At 60.9% G+C, this 21,820-nt stretch overlaps 1 protein-coding gene across 1 annotated transcript in view; it reads left to right on the top strand.

Annotated features, from left to right (window-relative positions):
- GTF3C1 (general transcription factor IIIC subunit 1) overlaps window positions 1-20,743 on the top strand; it is a 63,978-nt gene extending 43,235 nt beyond the window's left edge. Inside the window, exons 21-38 of the mRNA XM_029946092.1 lie at window positions 380-515; window positions 942-1,023; window positions 1,162-1,353; window positions 2,980-3,137; window positions 4,915-5,057; window positions 6,975-7,056; window positions 8,725-8,837; window positions 10,459-10,521; window positions 11,399-11,492; window positions 13,904-14,076; window positions 15,193-15,480; window positions 15,575-15,834; window positions 16,664-16,944; window positions 17,939-18,407; window positions 19,054-19,105; window positions 19,445-19,637; window positions 19,849-20,062; window positions 20,464-20,743. Coding sequence (XP_029801952.1) covers window positions 380-515; window positions 942-1,023; window positions 1,162-1,353; window positions 2,980-3,137; window positions 4,915-5,057; window positions 6,975-7,056; window positions 8,725-8,837; window positions 10,459-10,521; window positions 11,399-11,492; window positions 13,904-14,076; window positions 15,193-15,480; window positions 15,575-15,834; window positions 16,664-16,944; window positions 17,939-18,407; window positions 19,054-19,105; window positions 19,445-19,637; window positions 19,849-20,061 — 2,992 coding nt within the window. The 3' untranslated portion in view covers window position 20,062; window positions 20,464-20,743. The remainder of the gene's footprint in view (window positions 1-379; window positions 516-941; window positions 1,024-1,161; window positions 1,354-2,979; window positions 3,138-4,914; window positions 5,058-6,974; window positions 7,057-8,724; window positions 8,838-10,458; window positions 10,522-11,398; window positions 11,493-13,903; window positions 14,077-15,192; window positions 15,481-15,574; window positions 15,835-16,663; window positions 16,945-17,938; window positions 18,408-19,053; window positions 19,106-19,444; window positions 19,638-19,848; window positions 20,063-20,463) is intronic.
- Window positions 20,744-21,820: the final 1,077 nt, after the last annotated feature.

The following is a 21,820-nucleotide window of genomic DNA, read 5'->3' as shown; positions in this document are numbered from 1 at the left end:
CGCTGTCCCCAAGTGCAGGCCCTGATGGAGTATAGCACGTGCGTCCCCGGGCCCCGCGCTGTCCCCAAGTGCAGGTCCGCAGGCTCCGGCTCCACACGTCAGTCTGAGGGCGCCCACATCTCTGGTGCAGTGGCTGCAAATTGGTGGTCATGGGCTGCTCTGGCCCCAGCCAGGCCTTGGCCCACATACTGTTAAAAAAAATTAGTTGCCAAAATTCAAAAATTGGGAAATTGACATAAATATCTGGGGTTTGACAAGTGTTTCCCTTCTGTCAGGTGTTACCAAGAAGGTGAAAGTTAGGAAGAATGCCTTCACCCATGCTGCGGGCTCTCTTTTCCGTACCCAAGGACTCTCTTTCTGTTTACTTCCCCCCTCTCAGAGGGAGCCGTGAGGTCGTGGATGAAGGCTCAATCCCCGGGGACGGCCTGGGAGCCGCCGGGCTCGACTCCAGTTTCTACGGGCACCTAAAGCGTAACTGGATCTGGACCAGCTACATCATCAACAAGGCCAAGAAGGTGGGCTTCGGGGACGAGGGGGAACCCACCCCTGGGCCACCTCCCAGCGGCTGCCGTAGCCTCCCATCCCGCTTGCCACTTCACCTCGCTGTTCCTGATTTGTTAAAACCAAAGTTGGCCAGAGGCACAAGTGTTTATGTTTGTATGTATTGAAGGTACTTCAGGCCCTTTAAATCCCTGCCTGGCCAGTTTTCAATGGATTCTAGCTGATTCTGTCTCATGGACAGGCATTCCATTTTGAAGAAGGAACAGAAAGTCTGTAAGACACAGAGGTCATACACGAGGGAGCCCTTGTGCTGGAAGCGGAAGCCCGTTCCTGGGGCAGCCCGGCTGCCTTCTGGCCCTCAGCCCATACCAGGACACCTCAGTGCATCTGGGGACTCTGGGAGGCCCCTGCCTCATGCCAGTGATGCACTTGTCTCTTAGGAGAACACTGCTTCTGAGAACGGGCTCATGGTGAGACTCCAGACGTTTCTGTCCAGGCGCCCGTTGCCACTCAGTGCTGGAGGTACGTGTGCCGTGAGTTCACCCCTGAAGCAGACGTGGGCCCGGCTCGGGCCACGTGACTCCCTACCACTTGTTCCCTGTGTTCTGTGGCCTTCACAGGGCTCGCCCTGACGCGCTCCCCTCCCGTGCTTCTTTCCAGGCGGTGGCAGGTTGAGTATCTGGGGCGGGGAAGCCAGAGCAGGATCTCAGCTCTGCGCCGACAGGGAAGAGCAGTTCGAGATGGACCGAGAGCCCACGCTGGACCGGAACTGGAGAGTGAGGGGTGGGAAAAGCCAGAAGCGGAAACGGCTGAAGAAAGACCCAGGGAAGAAGATCAAAAAAAAGAAAAAAGGTTTCACAATGGTCACTTGGTGTCTGCTAGGCCTTGTCTTTGTACATTCTGGCTCGGAGACGGGCTGCCCTCCCCTGTGCCCGGGGCTGAGCTCTGCCCCCAGACCCGGGCTTCTCTCCTCCCTCGGCTTGTAGGGCTGATCGGCCTGGTTGCCGCCTCGTGTTCCACATCGGGCTGGCGGACACCCTGGAGCCTGCGCGCTTCCCCTGACTTGGTGTTTCCTAGAGCCTTTCAGCGTTGCGACCCCCCTCAGTTCCGTTTTCTAACTTCGTCTCAACCGAGAAAAACCTTAGCAGAAATCTTTAGCAGAGGCCCTCATCTCAGCCAGCCGGAATCCTATGGTTCTTTTGGTCTGGCTTGTAACATCAGCAGTGTGTTAATCAGGCCACAGTCCAAAGTCGGCTTGTGTTGTAACTCCGAGGAAAGGCGGGGGTCGGTCAGGCCGGCAGGCTCTCCGTGAGTCCCGTGAGCCCCCGGCTGTGTCTACACTGCTTCCTGGATCCTTCACCTGGGCAAGCATTTATAGCGGGGGGCAGCAGGCCAGTGAGGAGACCCGTGCCTGTTTTCTCGTTCGTCTTTACGTCATCTGAGTGCACAACGGTCTGATGGCTGTAGTGTTTTCAGAAGAGAACAGAATGTTTACATGGGAGCCTGTTTGTGGTGGTTTACTTGGCTACTATTTGTGACAAATAGGCTTGTTATGTTCGTTGGAAAGTCCCCCCGCCCCAGTCCAGCCTACCCAGGTAGGCGTGAGATCAGTTAGGCTCTCAAAGACCCGAACTCATCACAAGGCAAAATCCGGTGGGGCTGTCCCATGGAATCCCTAGTGTTCTCGCCCTCCTTTTCTCCGGCCTTAATTTGGAAGAAACGTCCTAAACAGTCTCCTGGAATTAGCAGTAGCATATGGTGTCTCCCTTGTGGAACTGCCGTGAGTCTGTCCCGAGGGGAGGAGGTGAAAGAACTTAGCAGGTGAGAGCTCGTGGTTCAGACCGTATGTCAGCTACTGACTGGGCGGGGCGACTTGGGGCCGATGGCCATGTCTCGCCGTGCTGTGGAGTCCGAAGTGACAAAGTGGGGATTATAACTGCCTCCTCCTGGAGTTGATGCAAAGGGGTATTTTGATTCTGGATCGTGACTACGCCCAGAACTGGTGCTTGGCATGTGGCAAACACTCCATAACAGACTGCCACGCACAGGCTGTTTAATGCCCAGTCTGGTTCAGCCCTAACAGCAGCCCCGAAGACGTGCCTTGCCATCCCCGTGGCGCCCCGGACTATGCACAGTGTCTCGGAGGTCGCTGAGCAGAATGGTGGGCGCCCCGTACCCGCTCCAGCCCTCGAAGCACCTGCCACCACGGGGGGAGGGACTGGGCATCGGCCATCAGCTGCATCCGGCTGCCGGGCTTGTCACGGTGAAATTTGACCAAAGAGAAAATGACAGAAGGGGTTGAAGTATCTGTCTGTCAAGGTCCAAGTCTTTTGTGGTTAGTTTCTATGGTTTTCGACCTGGGTAACTGACAGCCTTGGTCAGATCTCACCAGCCGAGTAGGGACCCTTCCCCTCTCCAGAATGCCAGCTCCAATCCAGGTGTTAGAAGCTGCCTCTCTTCTCCCCCTCATATTCATAGAAGAGTCCCCCAAAGAGAAAAACCGGAGGCTGCGTTACCACGACGAGGCTGACCAGAGCGCGCTGCAGAGGATGACCCGGCTGCGTGTCACCTGGTCCATGCAGGAGGACGGGCTGCTCATGCTCTGCCGCATCGCCAGCAATGTCCTCAATGCCAAGGTACCGGCCCCAGGCCCCCCGGCTCCCAGCCCCTCCCCGGCCTGCCGCCTCACTTCCCTCTCGTGTGGCCGCTCATCTGTTTTGCCTGGCCACCAGGAGAAGCGTTTCCGGGAATCCCACAGACTAGTCCTCCATCCTTGCTCATTTCTCTCCAGCCTTCAGCTAACGCACACGGTCTCTGCCTGCCTGCAGGCTCAGCAGCCCAGGACCCTTGGTGCTCTTTTCGCCAGGAGCCTAATGCTTTCTGCTCCCCTTCTCCCGCCCTCACCTGCCTGCAAAACTCCTGCTGACCTTTCATAACTGCTTGTCATCTCTGGAAAGGGCTCTGCTCATCCTGCCACTTGGAAGTCGCCACTGTCTTCTCGCCATGTCCCTCGCATGTGGACTTTTCATGCTGTCTCTGTTACCCCGGCCCCTCGTGGCTCGTGGGAGTGGCTGCTGCACGCGGCAGGGTGACCGTGCGTGTGTTTTTGTAGCTGCAGCCCCTAGCACGGTGCCCACGCACAGTAACCACCTCACCGTTGCTCGCCAAGTCTGTGCGGGATGGTGATTGTGGCCTTGGCCTGGCTCCCCAGATCTGTCTCAGCTAGTCCCCACCTTCCGTGCCACGCCCCCCCCACACTCTCGTCTCCCTCCAGGCCTGCGTCCCTGAACCCCAGTGCAGGGGAGGGGCCTCCCATCCAGCAGTTCTTGCCCTCTCCTCTGTTGTCACCACCTCCAAGAAGGTTCCCCAGCCTCACTGACTGCTAGTCTGTTTGTTCCTGCCGCTTTTCTGTTCTGGTCCTCTGAGTTTGCAGCAAGCCTTGGGGACAGCGCTGCAGCTGGGCAGATGCCTAGGCAGGCCGGCTCTCAGACGCTGCCAGAGGATGCGCTCTGCCACCCTGCAGTCCTGGCCCCTCTCGGCAGTAACGCCTCCGCTTCCTCAGAGCCCAGGTCACAGGCCCTGTCGTCCAGCACTGAGCTGAGAGAAGGCCCGGGAGACGTCCATGCCCGGACGCCCCTGACCTCAGGCCCGCTGGATCCCTTTCCTCAACCACTTTTCCAGAGGCTCTCACTGCCACGCACACCCCATTCCCTCCCAAATTCCAGCCCAGTTCCTCCTCCTGGGAGCAACCTGGAGGTGGCCCGCTGCCGTCCCCGATCTCTGCTCCTTGCCTCTGCGATCGCTTTCCTCCCCAGCACTCACGGGAGAGCTGTGCCTGCCTCCACCCGCCCTCCGTGCAGCCAGAGGGGCCAGCACAGCCCTCGTCTGCTTAAATCCACACCACCTGCTTGGGCCACCTCATTCTGGGGGCTCTCGGAAAATAACATTGCCATCAAGCCCCTTCCCTGTCTTGGCGCTCCCTTCCTGCCTGTTTTAGCTGAAATGTTCTCCCTGAGTCTCTGACGAAGACAGTTCAGGGTTTCTGTCTCTACTAATGTATGGAGTGTTTCAGGGCATACATAATGTGCACTTAAACCTTCACGGTCGCCTAATGCATGTACTATAACCTTCCCCTCCGTATTGCCTTTCGAGATAGCATTACCCAGCACCCTCTGAGCACCGGTTACTTGCGAGAATGCTGGACATTAAGGACGCGGCTTATTTTGTGCCCAGCACCTCATACTGGCATACAGCCCGGGCTCCGTAACCGTGATCCCTGTAAACCTAGAGGGGCCGGTGTTGATGCACTGAGGACCGAGGCCTTGGCACACAGCTTCCCCCTCCTTTACGCTCATGACCCAGAACGCAGGCTCTGAGGATGCTGACCAGCTTCTTGGCTTGTGTTTGATCCAGGTGAAGGGCCCATTTGTCCCCTGGCAAGTCGTGCGGGACATATTGCACTCAACCTTCGAAGAGTCTCTGGACAAAACCTCCCACTCGGTCGGACGAAGAGCTCGCTACATAGTCAGAAACCCCCAGGCCTACCTGAACTATAAGTAAGTCCTGTCTGAACTGTCATCACTTCAGGCCACAGTCCCTCCTGTCCTTCTGGTCCGTTCTTTACTCTCCTCGCATCTCGTTGGCCTGCGAGTCCGCTCTAGAATCCAGAGGGGGCGTGAGCTGTGCATGAGCTCACCAATAGTCTCTCCCAGCGTTGGGGCCGATGGGGGAGACCGCTCGTGAGTTTCTAAGGGCTCGGCCTGCCTCTGGGCCGTGATCCGGATCTGGTGTCACGTGCACTCGAGGACATCCCCGTGAGGTGCGTGCTGTTGTCCGTCGCTGCCTGCAGGGAAGCCGAGTGCCTCAGGCCGGCGGCCTCCCGACCACATCACGGCAGCAGTGTGTGGTCAGGCGGAGGCATCTGCTGAGTTGCAGCCCCGTCTGCCGCGCTCAGAGCAGCTCTAGGCTTCATGGCAGTGGTCCCTCAAAGCAGGCTCCTTCCAGAAAGAAGCAGGACAGGGCAGGGGTCATTGGACCGAAGAGCACCATGCGCAGCATGCCCTCAGCTTTCCCCGAGGGGCCTGGCCGTGTGGTGCTGGCATCTGGCCGGGAGCTGCACAGCAGTCCCCCTGCGGTCTGCCGGCTGCCGGCGAGGCTGCTCCCGCTGTCCTCACACGGCCAGGGCATGGCGCCGCTGGCAGTCCCCTCCGCGGGCACAGGCTCAAGCGGGGAGGACTGGATGGTGCCTGAGCGCTGCCACCAGCACGAGAGAGAGCGGGGCCGGGAAGGGCGGCTTCCGCCGACTGGCTGCTCGTGCCCTGCGGCCGTGGGCGAGCTTGGCTCAGGTTGACTGAGCCGTGGGCTGCCAGCCGTCAGCCAGGCTGCAGAGCAAAGCAGCCCGGCGGTGGACTGTGGAGTGAACCACTCCAACCAGTTTGTCACCCTCAGTGCCACTGACACTTGGGGCCAGGCCATTCTTTGTTGTGGGGCCACCCTGTGTGCTGCAGATTGCGTAGTAGAAGCCCTTCCTCCGCATCCGCTGGCGCCAGCAGCGCCCCAGCCCCGGCCGTGACAGCCACACATCCTCGGATGTCCGCAGGGGCCTTCCTGTGGGGAGCCACTTGGCCCTGTGTGCAGAAGTTTAGACTTTTCCGAAAGGGCTGTGGGCACCTACTCCAAACCCTTCTTACTTCAGAGTGGGAATAGGCCCTGACAGAGGACGCCAGGCGGCCAGGCGGTAGTGCGATGGTTGTAGAGTGAGTTCTGGAACCTGGGCTTCCTGGCCCCACCTGACGCCCTCCTGCTTGTCCCGCAGCAGCTGCCAGGAGAGGGGAGGGGGCCGTGAAGGGCTGCGGCCCTGAGGACATGTATCCACTTAGGGGCAGTGCCCTCAACTGCGAACAGAACCATACAGCCAATGGTAGCCGCCCCGGCCCTCGGCCAGCAGGTGCCGTGGGGGCCCGCCCCCTCCCCAAGCTCTAGAATGGAATGGCAGGCCCCACCTTGCGGGCTCTTTGTGAAGGTGCAAGGACGGCTCATAGGACCCTGCACACACAGGTTGCCTTTCCCTCCATTTCTTAGCAGCAGGTCAGACTCTCCTTATGTCGCAGAGAGACAAAGATGTGCAGTGCACAGAAAAGAGCTTTCTAACAGTGACACCGGGGCCCACATGACAGTGTGACATTTACAGCACGTCTTCACGTAGGACATCTCGCTTGGCCCTGGCCAGATGCCCCTGAGGGCAGGCCCTGTTCCCAACGTACCGGTGGGGGACCGAGGCTCGGAGCAGCCACAGACCGGACTTGGATCGGGGCTGGCTGACCCTGACTCCTGCCCCGTCAGGAGCCGTGACCATGCAGCAGGCAATAAGGAGCTCTTACTCCACGTTTAGCCACGGCCAGACCTGTGAGGACGGGAGCCTGCTGGTGATGTGAGCACAGAGGTCCTTACGCGTCCGTCCTCCCTCCCTGCAGGGTGTGCCTGGCCGAGGTGTACCAGGATAAAGCACTTGTCGGGGATTTCATGAATCGAAAGGGTGACTACGAGGACCCAAAGGTAGGCCGCGCTTGGTCATCGGGCTCAGCCTGCCCCGAAGGCAGGGGTCTCTGGGTTCCCATCTGGTCCTGGGGGCCCCGCAGCATGTCTGCGAGACCAGCTCGCTAGTTCTGTGCCTCTAGCCCGAGTTTGCTGCGGCTCTTGCGCTGGTTCTCAGAGATGCTTAGAGTCTAACACACCGCTTTGCAGTTGTGCCTATTTTCTTAAGGCAAGAGGGCAGCTCATCAGGAAGTCCAAATTGCTAGACTCCCTGTGACGTCAGCAGACAGGACAGGGCCTGGGTTCCCTGAATGCTCCGTGGGCAGCGCTGGGACAGCGATCTTTCCAGACCCAGGGTCCCGCCCTGCGGCTCGGTGTCCTCGTCCCCCTGCTCCGCTCACTGAGCCAGCCACAGGCTCTGCATGTGTGTCAGGCCAGGCCGGTCACGGCAGAGACCCGGGGCAGGGGACGGGCAGGCAAGTGACTCCCCAGAGCAGTGCATTCCCCCGAGGGGAAAGCACAGGCCTGCTGAGGTCACACAGGTAGTACTGGGTGCTTTGGGTGCAGATCACAGAACAGAACAACCCCGTGGGGCTTCCATGGGCCCAGCACCTTGGAGGAGGGCAGCCTGTGCGGGTGCCGCACAGCCGAGATGTCCTCAAGGCCCACATTCAGTCTGTCACACGTTCCTCGTCCCTCATGGCCAGTGTTCATTCTCACGCTGGCCACCTCTCCTTGCCCCCTGACAGCTGGGGCTCCGTCCTACCCCCAGAATCCCGGGGCAGGAAGAATGGGGAGAGGGTGGCACTGGATCTATTGGACCCTGGGATCAGCGAGGGGCCGGCCTTACACAGAGGCCCCTGAGGTTGCTGTCCTTGGTTTAGGTTCATCTTGCCTCCTCCCGGGAGGCTGGGCAGGCTGGCTCCCCAAATCAGGTTGGGGCTGGCTCCCCAAATCAGGTCGGGGCCGGCTCCGGGCTGAGAAAGAACGGAGCACCGGCAGTGGGCCACCACCAGCATCTACTGTGCTTCCAAGGGGGTTAGCACTTAGCCTAGGCTCCAAAGATGAGGGACCCACTGAGGCAGAGGAAGGGGGAACAGGGCCTGTGGGAGGGCCACAGCGGGGCAGGCGCACACCCTCATCCTGCCGTGTGGGACAGGGTGCCGCCCGGGAGATGGCCTGGGGTGCGGCGGGGAGAGCATGATCTGTGCCCTCGTCTGGACTGGGAAGGGCACGGCACAGGGAGAGAGCGAACCTGGGGGGCCACTGTTGAGGGTGAGAGTGGAGGCCGAGGCTGCGGTGCTCAGGGTGAGCCAGGGAGGGACAGAGCTGGGAAGGGGGGCGGCAGCAGAACGTGGGCCTACTGGCAGGGGGCTGCAGGGACCCTGTGGGACACACTTGGGTCTTCCTGGGGCCTGGGACAGAGCCGGCCTCGTAGGAGTGAGAGCCGGCAGCATATTCCTTGCCCTAAACCCCCGTGCAGGGTGGTGTCGTGTCTGTCACCTTCCCAGGTGGCCTCAGCAGGCACAGGAAGGCAGAGGAGTTTACCGTTCTCAGTCCACATGTCTAGGACGGTGGGAGGGGGCGGGGTGCTGCTCTGGGAATTTGTGACAAGATTTCTCTTGATGCATCAGCAAAACCTTGCTCCGGGGAGAGAATGGGCTTAATCTCATTCTCTCATCTTGAAAGGTTTGTGCCAACGAGTACAAAGAATTTGTGGAGAAGCTCAAAGAGAAGTTCAGTTCAGCCCTCAAGAATCCTAATCTTGAAATCCCAGACACGCTCCAGGAGCTGTTTGCCAGGTAAGGCTCTGCTGGGAAGGTTCTGCGGGATTCCCGTGTGGTGAGAGGAAAAATCGCCAGCCACGGGCGTCTTCCCTGGTCCGCAGGGCCAGGACCTTGCAGCCGACCCGGCTGTGTCCCCTGACTCTGCCCCAGCTCGCCAACCCTCATGGGCGACTTACTGTCCCCAGCACCCCACCAGGTGCCCCCACTCCTCCAATGGAGGGTCTGCCGCTGGCTTGACCCAGGTCCCCCCGAGCGGCTGGTGAGGACAGGAGCAGCCCTCCCAGGCCACAGCTCTTGTGGGCCATGGGGCCAGGGCTTGAATCTCCATGGCGAGTATCACCCCAGGGCTCTTTCCTGCTCGGCCGCCGGGTGCCCGGAGAATGTGCTTGGGTCTCAGCACAGAACCCCTGAAATGTTAGAATCCTGAGTTCTGCGAACCAGACCTGTTCCCACTGCTCAGTTCGCCTGTGAATCCCAGCCCCATCGAGACGGTCCCTCTGGCCACTGGATCTCTGAATTTCCTCCGTAGACATGACGTCTGTTGGTTCCTGTGTTGGGAGCGGGAGGGCACGGTGGCAGTTGGCCCCCTTTGATTCGCCCAGCAGATCATCGACGTGGTGCCCACATGTACCGGCGAGCGTTGTGCGGCTGTTTTCAGAGCTGACACCAGTTGTGTTTTTTTTGTGCTTGGGGCTCACGTTCGCGGAGTTCCTCAGAACTCTCAAATGGCGTGGTCTGTTTTCAGTCTTCCAGGTGTCTCAGAGGACCCCACACTTACAAGTAAATTTACAAGGCAACTTCTAGTTATAAAAAAATACAGTTAAAGATTTTTTACTTTTTTAAAGAAGAGTTCATGAACCATCTGGAGGAGGGGAGAGTCCCGTCCAGTGGTAACAGTTTAACACCAAATTTGATCTGGAGCCTTCTGACGGGACAGGCGAGAAAGAAAAGGGATGCAAATACTTTTGAACTAAAACAGTTCACATTTCCTGTTACTAAACTGTAGGAAGAACTTAACTGTTGCCAAGATGAATTTGACTTTAGTGTTGTAGAGGCCAAAGAAACATCTTGCAAATAAATGGCCAGGTTATTATTTTAAAGTACGTTCTGCGATTCCTTCTTCTGCCGCATTGCTGGGCCCTAACGTGACGGGGGCACGTTGGACTTCTCTCCTTGTATCTATTTGCTTGGTAGGAACAGAAGAAAACACTACTTGAAGCTCAGAGACACAGACGGGGGCATAATCTGCCGTCTCCTATAGCTACTTCCCTCTTGGGGAGCATTTTCTTCCAGACATCTTCCTTTTGCCTGTTCTTAATCCTCACGGGCCCACGATTTTAGATCCCCTTCCCCCAGCAGTTAGCGGTGGCTCTCTGCCAACGCACTTGCGCGTTGGTTCATAATTGTTTGTAAATGAACATTCCTCATTTTCTCAGCCCTCTTTTTACCAATGTGCTCATTTGATGCGTGGAGCGTGGCATTTTCCCATCGTAATTGACACGTGCATGTTTGAATTTTAACGAGCTTCACATTTTCTCCAGCACGGCAGCCAGTAAGTGGCCATGTGGAGCGAGCGTCCGCGTGGGGAAGGTCCGCTGTGTTCCGTTGACATGCTCTTCTCTCGTTCCTTATGCAGATACCGGGTTTTGGCGATTGGAGATGAAAAGGATCCGACCAGGAAAGAGGATGAACTCAATAGGTGGGTAGTGATGCACCAAGTGCCCGTCCCTCAGCCCTCGATCGGGGCTGCCTGCCGCCTGGCACAGAGGTCGCCCAGGGCCCGATCTAGCCTGCCGGCCGTCTTTGAAAGCAGAGTTGTGTGAGAACACAGCCATGCCTGTTCTGAGTATCGTCTCTGCGGCTTTCATGCTACACCGCCAGGTCGAGTGGCTGTGGCAGAGGCCATACAGCCCTCGGAGACCGAAATATTTATCGTCTGGCCCTTTCCACAAAAAGCTTGCCCACCCGGGTCTAGCCTCACATAGCAGTGGCTTCGCCTTAAAGTGGGTTGAGGAAACGGGTTGAATTCTCAGCCCCTGAGCTTTCCACACGAAGCTCTGGTTGGAAAGCTCAGCTGTCTTTCCTGTTGGGTAACCGGGATCCGGTCTGGCTCTGGCTCTGCATTTCTCTGGGAAGCCTCTGCTTTTTGGAGAAGAACTTGTTTAAGTTTGAATGACAGTGGGGCGCGTGGCTGGGCCAGTCAGTAGAGCATGCGACTCTTGATCCTATAGGTAGGTAGATAGATAGATCAATCGATTGAGCAATCAATCAATAGATAGGTAGGCTGAAAAAAGTCTCAGCCCTAAGTACATTGGTTAGTTGTCACGTACACCGGTTTCCAGGGTCTGGCACCACTTACTCACGAGGCTCAAACATGTTTTCCTGCAAAGATTGACTGGTTTACTAGCCACCATTAAGAACCACCACTTGTATTGTCTTGGTCTACGCAAACCTTGGCATTCATGTCACTTTCGTGGCATCAAACACTTTTAAAACAAGAACCGAACGCACCGGAGATGGGCCGTGCCCGCGGCACAGGGCCTCACGTGCTGGGCCGCCCACCCCCTGTCTTTCAGCGTGGATGACATCCACTTCCTGGTGCTGCAGAACCTGGTCCAGAGCACGCTGGCCCTCTCGGACAGCCAGATGGAGTCCTGCCGCTCCTTCCAGGTGGGTCCTGGGCAGGCGGTGGGCCCGTCGGAGGCGGGGCCGCGGGAGGCCGTCCTCACCTGCCCTGCTCTCAGCCGTGCAGCCGCGGGCCCAGGCTCCCCTGAGATTCGCACCCTCACCCCTTTCATCTCGGGAGTGTGGGGGCAGTGACCCCCAAATCCTTCTCGTGCCAAGGCTTTAAGTCTAACGTTCAAGGCAGAAAATGAGGCAGGAGCGAAGTGACTGAGCCGTACAGCTCATCCTCGAGAATCAGAACTTATAAACGTGGAGGCACTTTGATCGCTAGAGATCGCCGTGCGGGAACGCTGCCTTCCCTGGGCCGTGAGCGGAGCTCTCGTCCTGAGAACATCTTAGGACGGGCCGCTGCTTGACCTTGGCCAGACGAGGGTGAGGGTGGAGGGGAGGCCCGAGTTCTCACTCAGCCCCGCCCTGAGCCGGGCAGGTGCTGGTGTTAGCACTCACCTGCTGCATGGCCGCTCGCTGTGAGAGAGCCAGCGCCGCAGTCCCACAGCCCTCCGTGGACCCTGAGTCCGTGTGGCTCCGACCCAGCACAGAGGTGCCCCAGGGGCCTGCCCCCTGCCCCAAGCCGGAGCCTCCCTTGCTTTTAGTGATCACACAAGTGCATTCCAAGCGGATACTATTTACTTTTGTATTTAATCTCCCAGTCTGAAACTCGGCACTGGTTTACATCACCCGAAGAGCCCAGTTTGGAACACGGGAGGGGGAAAATAAGAAAAAAAAAAAGGGATGGTATTATTTCTTAATTTCTTTTATTTTTTTTAATGTTTATTCATTTTTGAGAAAGAGAGAAGAGAGAGAGAGAGAGAGAGAGAGAAACAGAGCATAAGCGGGGGAAGGGCAGAAAGAGAAAGGGAGACACAGAAGCTGAAGCAGGCTCCAGGTTCTGAGCCGTCAGCACAGAGCCCGACATAGGGCTCAAATCCATGAACCGCGAGATTATGACCTGAGCCAAAGTCGGCCGCTTAACCGACTGAGCCACCCAGGTGCCGCTGTTTCTAATCTCACTGATGAATTCAGACAGGTGATGTCCCAAACTTTGGGGTACCTCCTAATCTACCAGCGAGCCCTTGCAGCATGTGGCTCCCAGGCCCCAGGCCCGGAGACCACAGGAGGGGCCTCTGCAGCTGGCCGGTCACCACCTTCCACATTTGCTTCGTGCCGGGTGCCAGGCGATGCTGTGGCCTTGGTACAGCATTGCATCTTTGCTCCTGTAGGACTTCCCTTCTGCTGCGGGAGAGGGACCGCGGATAGCGGATGAGGTCACCAGGGGGAGAGGGACTGCGGATAGCGGATGAGGTCACCAGGGGGAGAGGGACTGCGGATAGCGGATGAGGTCACCAGGGGGAGAGAGACCCTGGATAGCAGATGAGGTCACCAGGGCGAGAGGGACCCCAGATAGCGGATGAGGTCACCAGGGGGAGAGGGACCCCGGATAGCGGATGAGGTCACCAGGGCGAGAGGGACCCCAGATAGCGGATGAGGTCACCAGGGGGAGAGAGACCCTGGATAGCAGTTGAGGTCACCAGGGGGAGAGGGACCTTGGATAGTGGACGAGGTCACCAGGAGGAAACGGTGCCACAGGAAAACTAAAGCAGGCTCATCTAATACCATCAACTGCCGAGGAGCAAGGTGGAGATGGGTTTGCTTTAGAAGGGGAAACGTTTGAGGCGAGAGCTGATGTTGAGGAGTCAGCCTTGCACAGATTTGGGGGAGGGGGTGCTTTCTAAGAAAGGGGGGCAGTGAGCGCAAGGGCCCCAAGGTGGGAATGCCCTGGCTCCTTCCAGAAAAGTAAAAAGGGCAGTGAAGCCAGAGTGGAGGGCAGAGTGGGTGTTCCAGCCGCAGAGGGAAGCCATCGGGGTTTCGAGCTCGGGAAGGAAGGTGCGGGCTGACTGAGGCGTGCGAGGCTGGGCTGCGTCGTGACTGGTCAGGGGTTGGGGGCAGGGGGCGCCTGTGGCCGCAGGGGGAGCAGTTAGCTGGAGGCCACAGTGGGGAGCAACGGTGTGGACGGCAGAAAGGAGTGGTGTTTGGGAGCAAACTCTGTCGGCAGAGCCAGTCAGACGCCCTGCCGGGCCGGGTGGGGAGTAGGGAAAAGAGAGGATTCTGCCTTGACTCCCGCTGTCTTTTTATCCAAAGACTTAGCTATGGGGTGCAGAGTGGGCCTTCCTCCCAGCTGCCTGTCCCTCTTTGTAGTCTCTGGGGTGACACATGACAGGGTGAAGTCTGAGGGTCGGGACTGCCAGCTTCCTCTGGGCGCTCCGCACCCCCAGGTGTCCTGCTCCCTCGTCAGCTCCTCCTCCACCGACGACCAGCTGTGGCGTCTGCCCCCCCCCCAGACCCCCCCACCCCAGTGCCAGACAGCCTCGCTCACCCGCCACCTTGCTGTGTTGCAGACCTTCCGCCTGTACCGGGGCTATAAGGACCACATCCTCGTGAAGGCCTTCATGGAGTGCCAGAAGCGGAGCCTGGTCAACCGGCGCCGCGTCAACCACATGCTCGGCCCGAAGAAAAACCGGGCTCTGCCCTTCGTGCCCATGTCCTACCAGTTGTCCCAGACCTACTACAGGTGAGCACAAGGAACAGGGTGCGGCCGCGGGGGCGTGGCCACGGTGCAGGGGTCAGCTCCCTGAAGGACTTTCCTCCTCAGCTTCCTCCTCTTTGCTTCCTGCCGTGGGGCTGAGGGTGACGTCGCGGTGGTCTGTCAGGGACCCGTACTCACCTGGCGATCAGACCAGCTCAGCGCGTCCTGGCCTCGCCAGTCACTGTCCCAGCTCACAGCCGCACGGTCCCATCTTGCAGGCTTCCTTCGGAAGCTGTCCCACGTCCGCCAGAACCTCGAGCAGCACGCTAGCCCCGGGCGGTAGGGGGTGCTGTGAGCCCCTTCCGGCGCCTCCCGACAGGAGCGTTGCTCACGCTGCGGCCTCCGCAGCAGCTGGGCCTCTGTCACCTGCTCACCATCTGTGCCACTGGCCTCCCTAACCATGCAGAGAGGAAGTCTGGGAAGTAGGCCCGGGAGTGTGTCCTTGGCAGCCCTTGGCCTTGGCCGGCCTCCTCTTCTCCAGGCTCCTGTCTGTCCTCAGATCTGCACCGGGGTGGTCAGAAGCAGGAGAGCAGCAAAATGAGGGGTCTGGGTTTTCTTAGTCACCCCTTTGCCTTCCTGGGATGCCGCCTGTGACGGTACAAGGGGCTGTGGCTCAGGAAGACACTGTACTGGTCCAGCAAGGCCACCTCTCGACTGCAGCACTCTGGCCTGTGGGCCACGGGGCGGCGGTCACAGCAGGAGGACATCTGGGTCCCTCCCTGGGCCCTGGGCTGCTGCAGCAGGGACAGGGGAAGGCACACTTACAGGCAGAGGCCAGGGCCGGACTCCGCCGCCGCCTCGTGGAGACAGTGAGACGGACAATCTCACGTCCTCCTGTCTCTGCTTCGGGGCTTGCCTCACGTGAAGGTTATTCTTAAAATATGCGCGTCCGACTTCCCCGATTCGGCCGAGAGGTGGTTTAGCGGAGAGGCCATGGCCGCCCGGGGCAGGGAAGGCGCACCCGCACACAGAGGCGGATTGGAAGAGGGCTTTGCGGGGAAGCTGGCGTGGGCACTTTTGAGTGCAAAGATCTGAAGCGCTCGGGGCCCGTCCACGCAAGCCCTCCAGCGCCCCGTCCTCCCCTCCCTTCTGTCCACACAGGATCTTTACCTGGCGGTTTCCAAGCACCGTCTGCACGGAGTCGTTCCAGTTCTTCAAGAAACTCCTGGCTGCCGGCAAGCTGGACCAGCCTGATAACTTCTCCTTCAAAGACCAGGATAATCACGAGCCTGTGCGGGACATGGTGGCATTTTCTCTGGACGGCCCCGGGGGACACTGCGTGGCCGTCCTGACCCTCTTCTCCCTGGGCCTCCTTTCCGTGGACGTCCGGATCCCGGAGCAGATCGTGGTGGTGGACAGCTCCATGGTGGAGAACGAGGTCATTAAGAGGTGAGGGCTGCGTGTCCGCCGGGGCTCCCCCGCGCGGCCCTAGGGGCCGGGCTCGGCTCATGCCCTGTGCCCTGGGTCCGCTTTCCTCTCCCAGCCTGGGGAAGGACGGGGGCTTGGATGAGGATGACGACGAGGAGGAGGACCTGGACGAGGGCGCTGGGGGCAAGCACCGGGCCATCGAGGTGAAAGCCCGCCAGGCCTCCCACACCAACTACCTGCTGATGCGGGGCTACTGCGCGCCCGGCATCGTCAGCACCCGCAACCTGAGCCCCAACGACAGCATCGTGGTGAACTCCTGCCTGGTGAAGTTCCGGCTCCGCCGCACGCCCGCGCCCGCCCGGCTCTGGCCTGTCGGTGAGCGGCGCCCCGACCCTCTCCGCCCGCCTGCAGGCCCCTGCAGGAGCCCCTGCTGCCCCCCTGGGCCGCCCCTCCAGCGGGAGAGCAGACCCGTCTTCTGTTCCCCTCCAGCAGACCTGCGTGCAGGCCCACACCCCCAGGCGGCCCCCCAGCCCCTGTGTCCCACCTTGTCACCGCTGCTGGTTCCCTCCGTCACTCAAAATCGCACACTCTCACAGACCTTCTGTGTCACTTCTGACCCCTCGCTATGACAGCTGAGGCTTCAGCTTACGTTCAGTGTCTGTCACCTCCATTTCCAGTTTCTACACTGTGTGTCTTGTACTAATTACATGTGAAGCTCCAAATAGCCTACTCAACCCTCCCGCTGCTGCCTGAGTGTGAGGCCGGCCCCCCTCCCTCCGCACTCGGGCCCTCCCCGCCCTCCTGCCTCCACCCTCCCCTCGCCTGCCCCTGCTGGGGCGCACGGTGTCCACCGTGAACCCCGGATAGTGTCCGGCACTCTGTCTGCAGTCTGGGGGATGGAGGTGTGGGCCATGTGGCCGTGGTCGTGGCACTGACCGCTGTTACAGGAAGCGTGTGCCGGCCCTGGCTCGCGGAACCTCACGCAGGAGTTGGGGCAGGGGCCCGGGGTGTCTCCCAGGGTCTGAGGGCCAGCAGTGACCAGCAAGGCAGGGCCACCTCTAGGGCATCGAGGTTGCAGTACTCAGACCCTGGCCCCAGAGGCATCAAGGGACACGGGTCAGAAGCCTGACTGCCGGGGGCAGGGAGTTGGCATTGGAGCCCATGCTCCAGTCTGGGCTGATTCGGGGCCTCCTTGCCTTCACAGCCACGTCCCTGGAAGAGCTCCCGGTGGGCATCTCCTGCCTCCCTGACACGTTCACCAGGCTCCTACATAGCCAGGAGGGCCCCTGCAGCCTGGAAGAGTTTGTCCACCAGGTGGAGCTGTCCGGCTACGAACCCGGCGACGTGTGCGCGGCGCTGGAGGTCCAGGGCGCCATCGCGGCCACGGGCTGCTTCGGAGTGGACAGAGTGGAGCTGAGCACGTGGTTCTCCGCCTTCGAGAGGACAGACAGCGAGCGCACCAGGACCTTTGCAGACTACATCCAGGTGCGCCGCGCTCTTGGGTCCCCTGGGCCGCCGCAGCTCCAGGGGGCGCTGTGATTGAATCAGTTCCCATTGTTAAAAATAGGAGATTTCGCCCCAAACCAGACTTCTTTGGGGTGTGAGAAGGCCTGGCCGCCTGGGCCCCCTTTCAGCACGCAGCCCGGGTGGACGGAGCCACGAGGGGCCATGTCTGCGTGCTGTGACTCCCGATCTCCTGCACTTGCCCTCTGCCTTCTCGGGCCACGGGGCCACGGGGCCCGGCTTGCCCTCCTGGGCATCATCCGTAGCTGAAAGCAGTGGGAGGCACGGCAGCTGTCAGGGTCACAAGTGCCTTGCAGCGCTCACGGCGGGGGGACCGGAGAGACCGCTGTGCCTGCTGACCAGACCAGTGTTAGGAGTGCAGGGCAGGGAGGTCCTGACGAGCGTTCACGTGGGTGGCGTCTCATTGTTCACGTAGCTTCTGCCTCGGGGGCCCTGCGAGGTGAGCCATGTGGGTCGTGGGCTTTTCCCTGCTGCCCCATCCAGGGCCCTGGGGACGAGTGCCTGCATGACCTGGATAGGAGCCCTGGTTCCAGGACGTGAACTGGGGCAAGGTTCTGGGGCCCCGATCTGGGGGCTCTGGAACCTAGAAATGAAAAGAAAGGCCACCCAGCGTTGGTGTGGCGCCTAGATCAGAACAAGGGCCTTGAAAGTAGGGCTCGGCGTAAGTACGAGGGGAGCTCTTGTCCGTGTGGGACCCGAGCGTGGGCAGGAGGACACGTTCACGCATCGTCCGCGGCACAGCTGCGGTCCCGAGGGTCCACACCTAGCCACGAGGGGGCCGCACCGCCGGCTGGCACCCACCGGGGGCTGGAAGCCAGACTTGGGCCCCAAGGTGTCCGTCTCAGGGGAACTGGGCTGGCCATTTGCTCGGGCCGCTCACACACGCCGGGCGAGGGAGGCGGGTGTGAGGGGCCTAGGTCCTGCGCAGACGCCACGTGTCTCCCGCTTCTCCTAGGACCTCCTGGAGCACCACCAGGTGGTGGAGGTCGGCGGCAACACGGTTCGCCTGGTGGCCATGGCCTCCGCCCAGCCCTGGCTCCTGCACTCGGTGCAGCTAAGGGGCAAAAAGGAGGATGTGGACGCTCAGAGATCAGGCCCCCGGGGCGCCAAGAGGCGTGCCAGCTGGACAAGCGGCACCACACCCCATGCGGGTGGGGATACTGACCTGGAGAGTCCCCAGAAGCCCCCCGCTAAGAGGCCTACGCTCCAGGATGTGCGCTTGGCACTGGGCCCCGAGCCCAGAGCAGCCGAGCAGCCAGAGGCCCCAGTAGCAGCTCCCGGGGCCGTGGGCGTGAAGGAGCTCAGCCCGGGGGCGCCGGACGCCAGCCAGGAGCTCCGAGATGACCTCGGGGTCCCCAGCCCTCTCAGCCAGGAGCCACCAAGCTGTCGGGCCCAGCTGCCACAGGGATCAGAGGACCCCAGAGGTACCGAGCCTTGTCCACCAGCCCTCCCATCCCCCACCTGCCCATCCTCTGCCCTTGGGCCCCAGCAGTCCCCATGCACTGCCCCAAGGCGTGTAGGGAGCAGGGTCTTGCCTGCGTCCGCTTCCTGCTTCCCCTAGAGGGCGTCACGGTGCTGAGCGGGTGGGACTCACGCGTGGACACGGGGTGGAGCGAGGTGGGCGTCAAGGGGTCCTGTGGGAGGAGGCAGTGCCTGAAGCAGGGGGCATCTCCTTTCCGCCAGGATCAGCGGGCGCACGCAGACTGAGCCCTGCCGCCTTCCCGTCCAGCGGCAGAAAGGCTGTTGTCTGCGGGCCGCGTGGGCCTCTGCTCGAAGGCTTTGCCTGGGGTCTGCCCCACGGCTCTGCGGGCAGGGCCTCTGGGCGGGAGATGAGGGGCTCCTCGGGACGCTGGGAACGCCCCGCACACTCGCACACCGTGGCCCAGCCCGGTTCCGTTCTGGGGTGCTGGCTTTGGCCCCTGTGGGCCCACTGCTCTGTGAGGAGCGGGGCTGCCATCCCTCCGCTCTCGGCCTCGTCCTCACAGCCCGCACGGACGTGTGACCCTTCCGGGAGGAGGAAGAGATGGACCCGCCTCTTAGGTCTCTCTTGTCCTCTCCCCCTCTCGTCAGGTGGAGCAGAGAGTTCTGTGGCCGCCAACCTGTCCCAAGTAGCATGGGAAAAGTGAGTGTGCACCCAGACCCGGTGGCCCGGGCGGGGTGCGTGTCCTCAGGGTCCCCGCAGGGGTCATCACGTGGAGATGGTCCAGCACAGTGGTTCTCGGCGGGGGGACCTTCGGACTTGGGGACTTCGGCCTGCCTGCTGGTGGGCAGGGCGAGGGCCTGAGGTGCGGGCTTCTGCAGCGCGTGGGTCCGTCAGAAACTGTGGGCTTCTCGGGGGCAGCCTTGCTGGGGGGCGTCGCAGCCTTGGTTGAGGCTGAGTGGCCACGGGTCCCCTCCGGCCAGGTGGGAAGGGCCTCGGCGCCCCGCCCGCCAGGCCTGACCCTGCCTGCTGTGCCCGCAGGGACTGCGAGGGCATTTCGTTCGTGGCCCGCCCGTGGCGCATCGTGGACGGCCACCTGAACGTGCCAGTGTGCAAGGGCATGATGGAGGCCGTGCTGTACCACATCATGACCCGGCCCGGCATCCCCGAGAGCCACCTGCTGCAGCACTACCAGGGCGTGCTGCAGCCTGTCGCCGTGCTCGAGCTGCTCCAGGTGCGGCCATCCCTGCCCGGGGCCCCTGGGGCCAGACGTGGGGGGGCCTGCGGGCGCACAGACCCCCGCCCAGAGACAGTGCTCCCCACCGCTCCCCGCAGAGCCCCACGCCCGGCTCCCTCCCCGCCCTGGGGCCCTGTGCTCCCAGAAGCTCAGAGGATGTGATGTGGTCCACATGCCTCCTGCCAACCTGGGTGTCCCCCGTCTGCAGGGCCTGGAGTCCCTGGGCTGCATTAAGAAGTGCTTGCTGAGGAAGCCCGCGGCCGTCTCTCTCTTCTCCAAGCCCCGGGTGCCGGAGGCCCAGGCGCCCCCCAGCCTGAGCGGGAGCCCCACGGTGTTCTACGAGCCCACGCTGGACTGCACCCTGCGACTGGGCCGCGTGTTCCCCCCCGAGGTCAACTGGAACAAGTGGATCCACTTGTGAGGCACGTGTGGCCACCACGACCCCCTTCCCGCCCTGGCCCCTGGGGAGGGGTGCGGGGCGGGGGGGCTCTACTTTGTCTCCGCGCGCCCCGCCCCACCCAGCGCACAGGGGCAGGTCTGGGCCAAGGGAGGGCTCCCCCGGCTGGCCCTGCCCTCCCTACTAGGTCACAGCGGTGGGGGGGGGGGAGCCCCTGCTGTGAGGCTGGACCCCCGCTCCCCCTCCAGTTCCCAGGGCCCCGCCCTCCCTGGGGAGGCTGGGTGGCGGTGAGTTTGAGCAGCCTAGCTGGCCTGGACTCCAGCCAGAGCCACCTGCCCGGCCCCGGGGTCTCCGTGCGGTCCTCAGCCCTGTCGACTTTTGGGCATGAGGGGCCGGGAGCTCACGTTGCTCACACCTCGGTTGCAGGTGGGGGTCACCGCGGCCGAGTGCCCCTGGGCGGCAGGGCCCCAGCGGGGACTTCTCACTCCAGGCGGGACACCTGACTGAGCCCCTGGAGAGGAGCCTGTGCGTCCCTCTTCAGCCTGGCCAGCTGCCCGCAGGCTCCTTCCTGCCGCTGCAGCCCAGGAGCCACGGAGGCCTGGGATCTGTGTGCTCTTTTCACCCCTTTTCTCTTACAAACAAAAAAAACACATCTCTGGGCATGTATTTATTTTGTGTTTTTTTAATTAAAGTGAAGTAAAATGCATTTAGTGTTGTGTGGTTCCTAAGGAATGTCTGACCCCCTGGGGGTGCCCTGCTTGCAGCTGTGAACAGCCAGGAGCAGACGTTCCCAGTAAAACCAGAGGAAGAGGGGGCGGCTGCCTCAGCCCCCGCGCCCTCCTCCCCCTCCCCCTCCTCCCCAGCTGGGCCCAGGCCTGCCCTTGACCGAGAAGGGCCTGCAGGTGCACCAGCCAGCAGGCCACAGAGGTCATGGGCCTGGGGCATCGGTTTGGGGAATGGCAGCTCTCTTTAGCTCTCTCCCCTCCCCTCCCCTCCCCTCCTCTCCCCTCTCTTTCATCCTCCTTGTGTGGGTATGTGTGTTAATTGCCAAAACTTAAAAAGAAAATTGGACATTTCACATTATTAAAAAATCCAGATTTCTACCTTCTTGAAAAATGGAGAGGCCCAGCAACAACAGCCTCCAGCAGCCAGGGTGTGGGACGTGCCCCCCAGGCCCCAGGGCCCCGCCTCATGCCCACCAGCTGCTCGGACCTAAAAAGCAGCCCATGAGGACTGTGTCTGCCCTGCAGTGCCCGAGCTGGCCCAGCTCGTGGCCCGGTGCTTCCATCCCGGGACCTGAACCCTGGTCACTCGGGCCAGCCTTCAGGGTGACGAGGGGCAGGACAGGGCACAGGGTGGGGAGTCAGGGTGAGCCCGGCACAGCCAAGACCGGGTCACATCTTACCATCTTCTTTTCTTTTCTCATTTTTGCTCAAATGTAAATAGGATTTAGGGGGATTTTTTTTGAGACCAAATAGAATAAGGGGTGTTATCTGCTCTATGAACAGGAAGTACTTTACAAGTGCCACGTGCTTCCTTTGGGAACACATCGTGTAGCAGAAGACAGATAGGGTCACGGGAACACGGTGTTGGCATTCACATCTCAGAGCCTTGGTTTTCTCCTTTGAAAAATGGGTCACTACTTCCCTCACTGGAGAACTAGATAGGCTGAAGAACACCAAGTGTGAGCACATGCTGGGGTTCAGCAACGTTTATCTTCCTGTCCCTCCGATGAACGATGGTTTGGGAGATAGGATGTAGGAACGAGGGGTGCAGCCATCTG

The sequence above is a fragment of the Suricata suricatta genome, chromosome 8, assembly GCF_006229205.1.
Source record: "Suricata suricatta isolate VVHF042 chromosome 8, meerkat_22Aug2017_6uvM2_HiC, whole genome shotgun sequence".
Taxonomy (NCBI): domain Eukaryota; kingdom Metazoa; phylum Chordata; class Mammalia; order Carnivora; family Herpestidae; genus Suricata; species Suricata suricatta.
The sequence above is the reverse complement of the archived record's forward strand: the minus strand, read 5'-3'. Positions and strand labels throughout refer to the sequence as shown.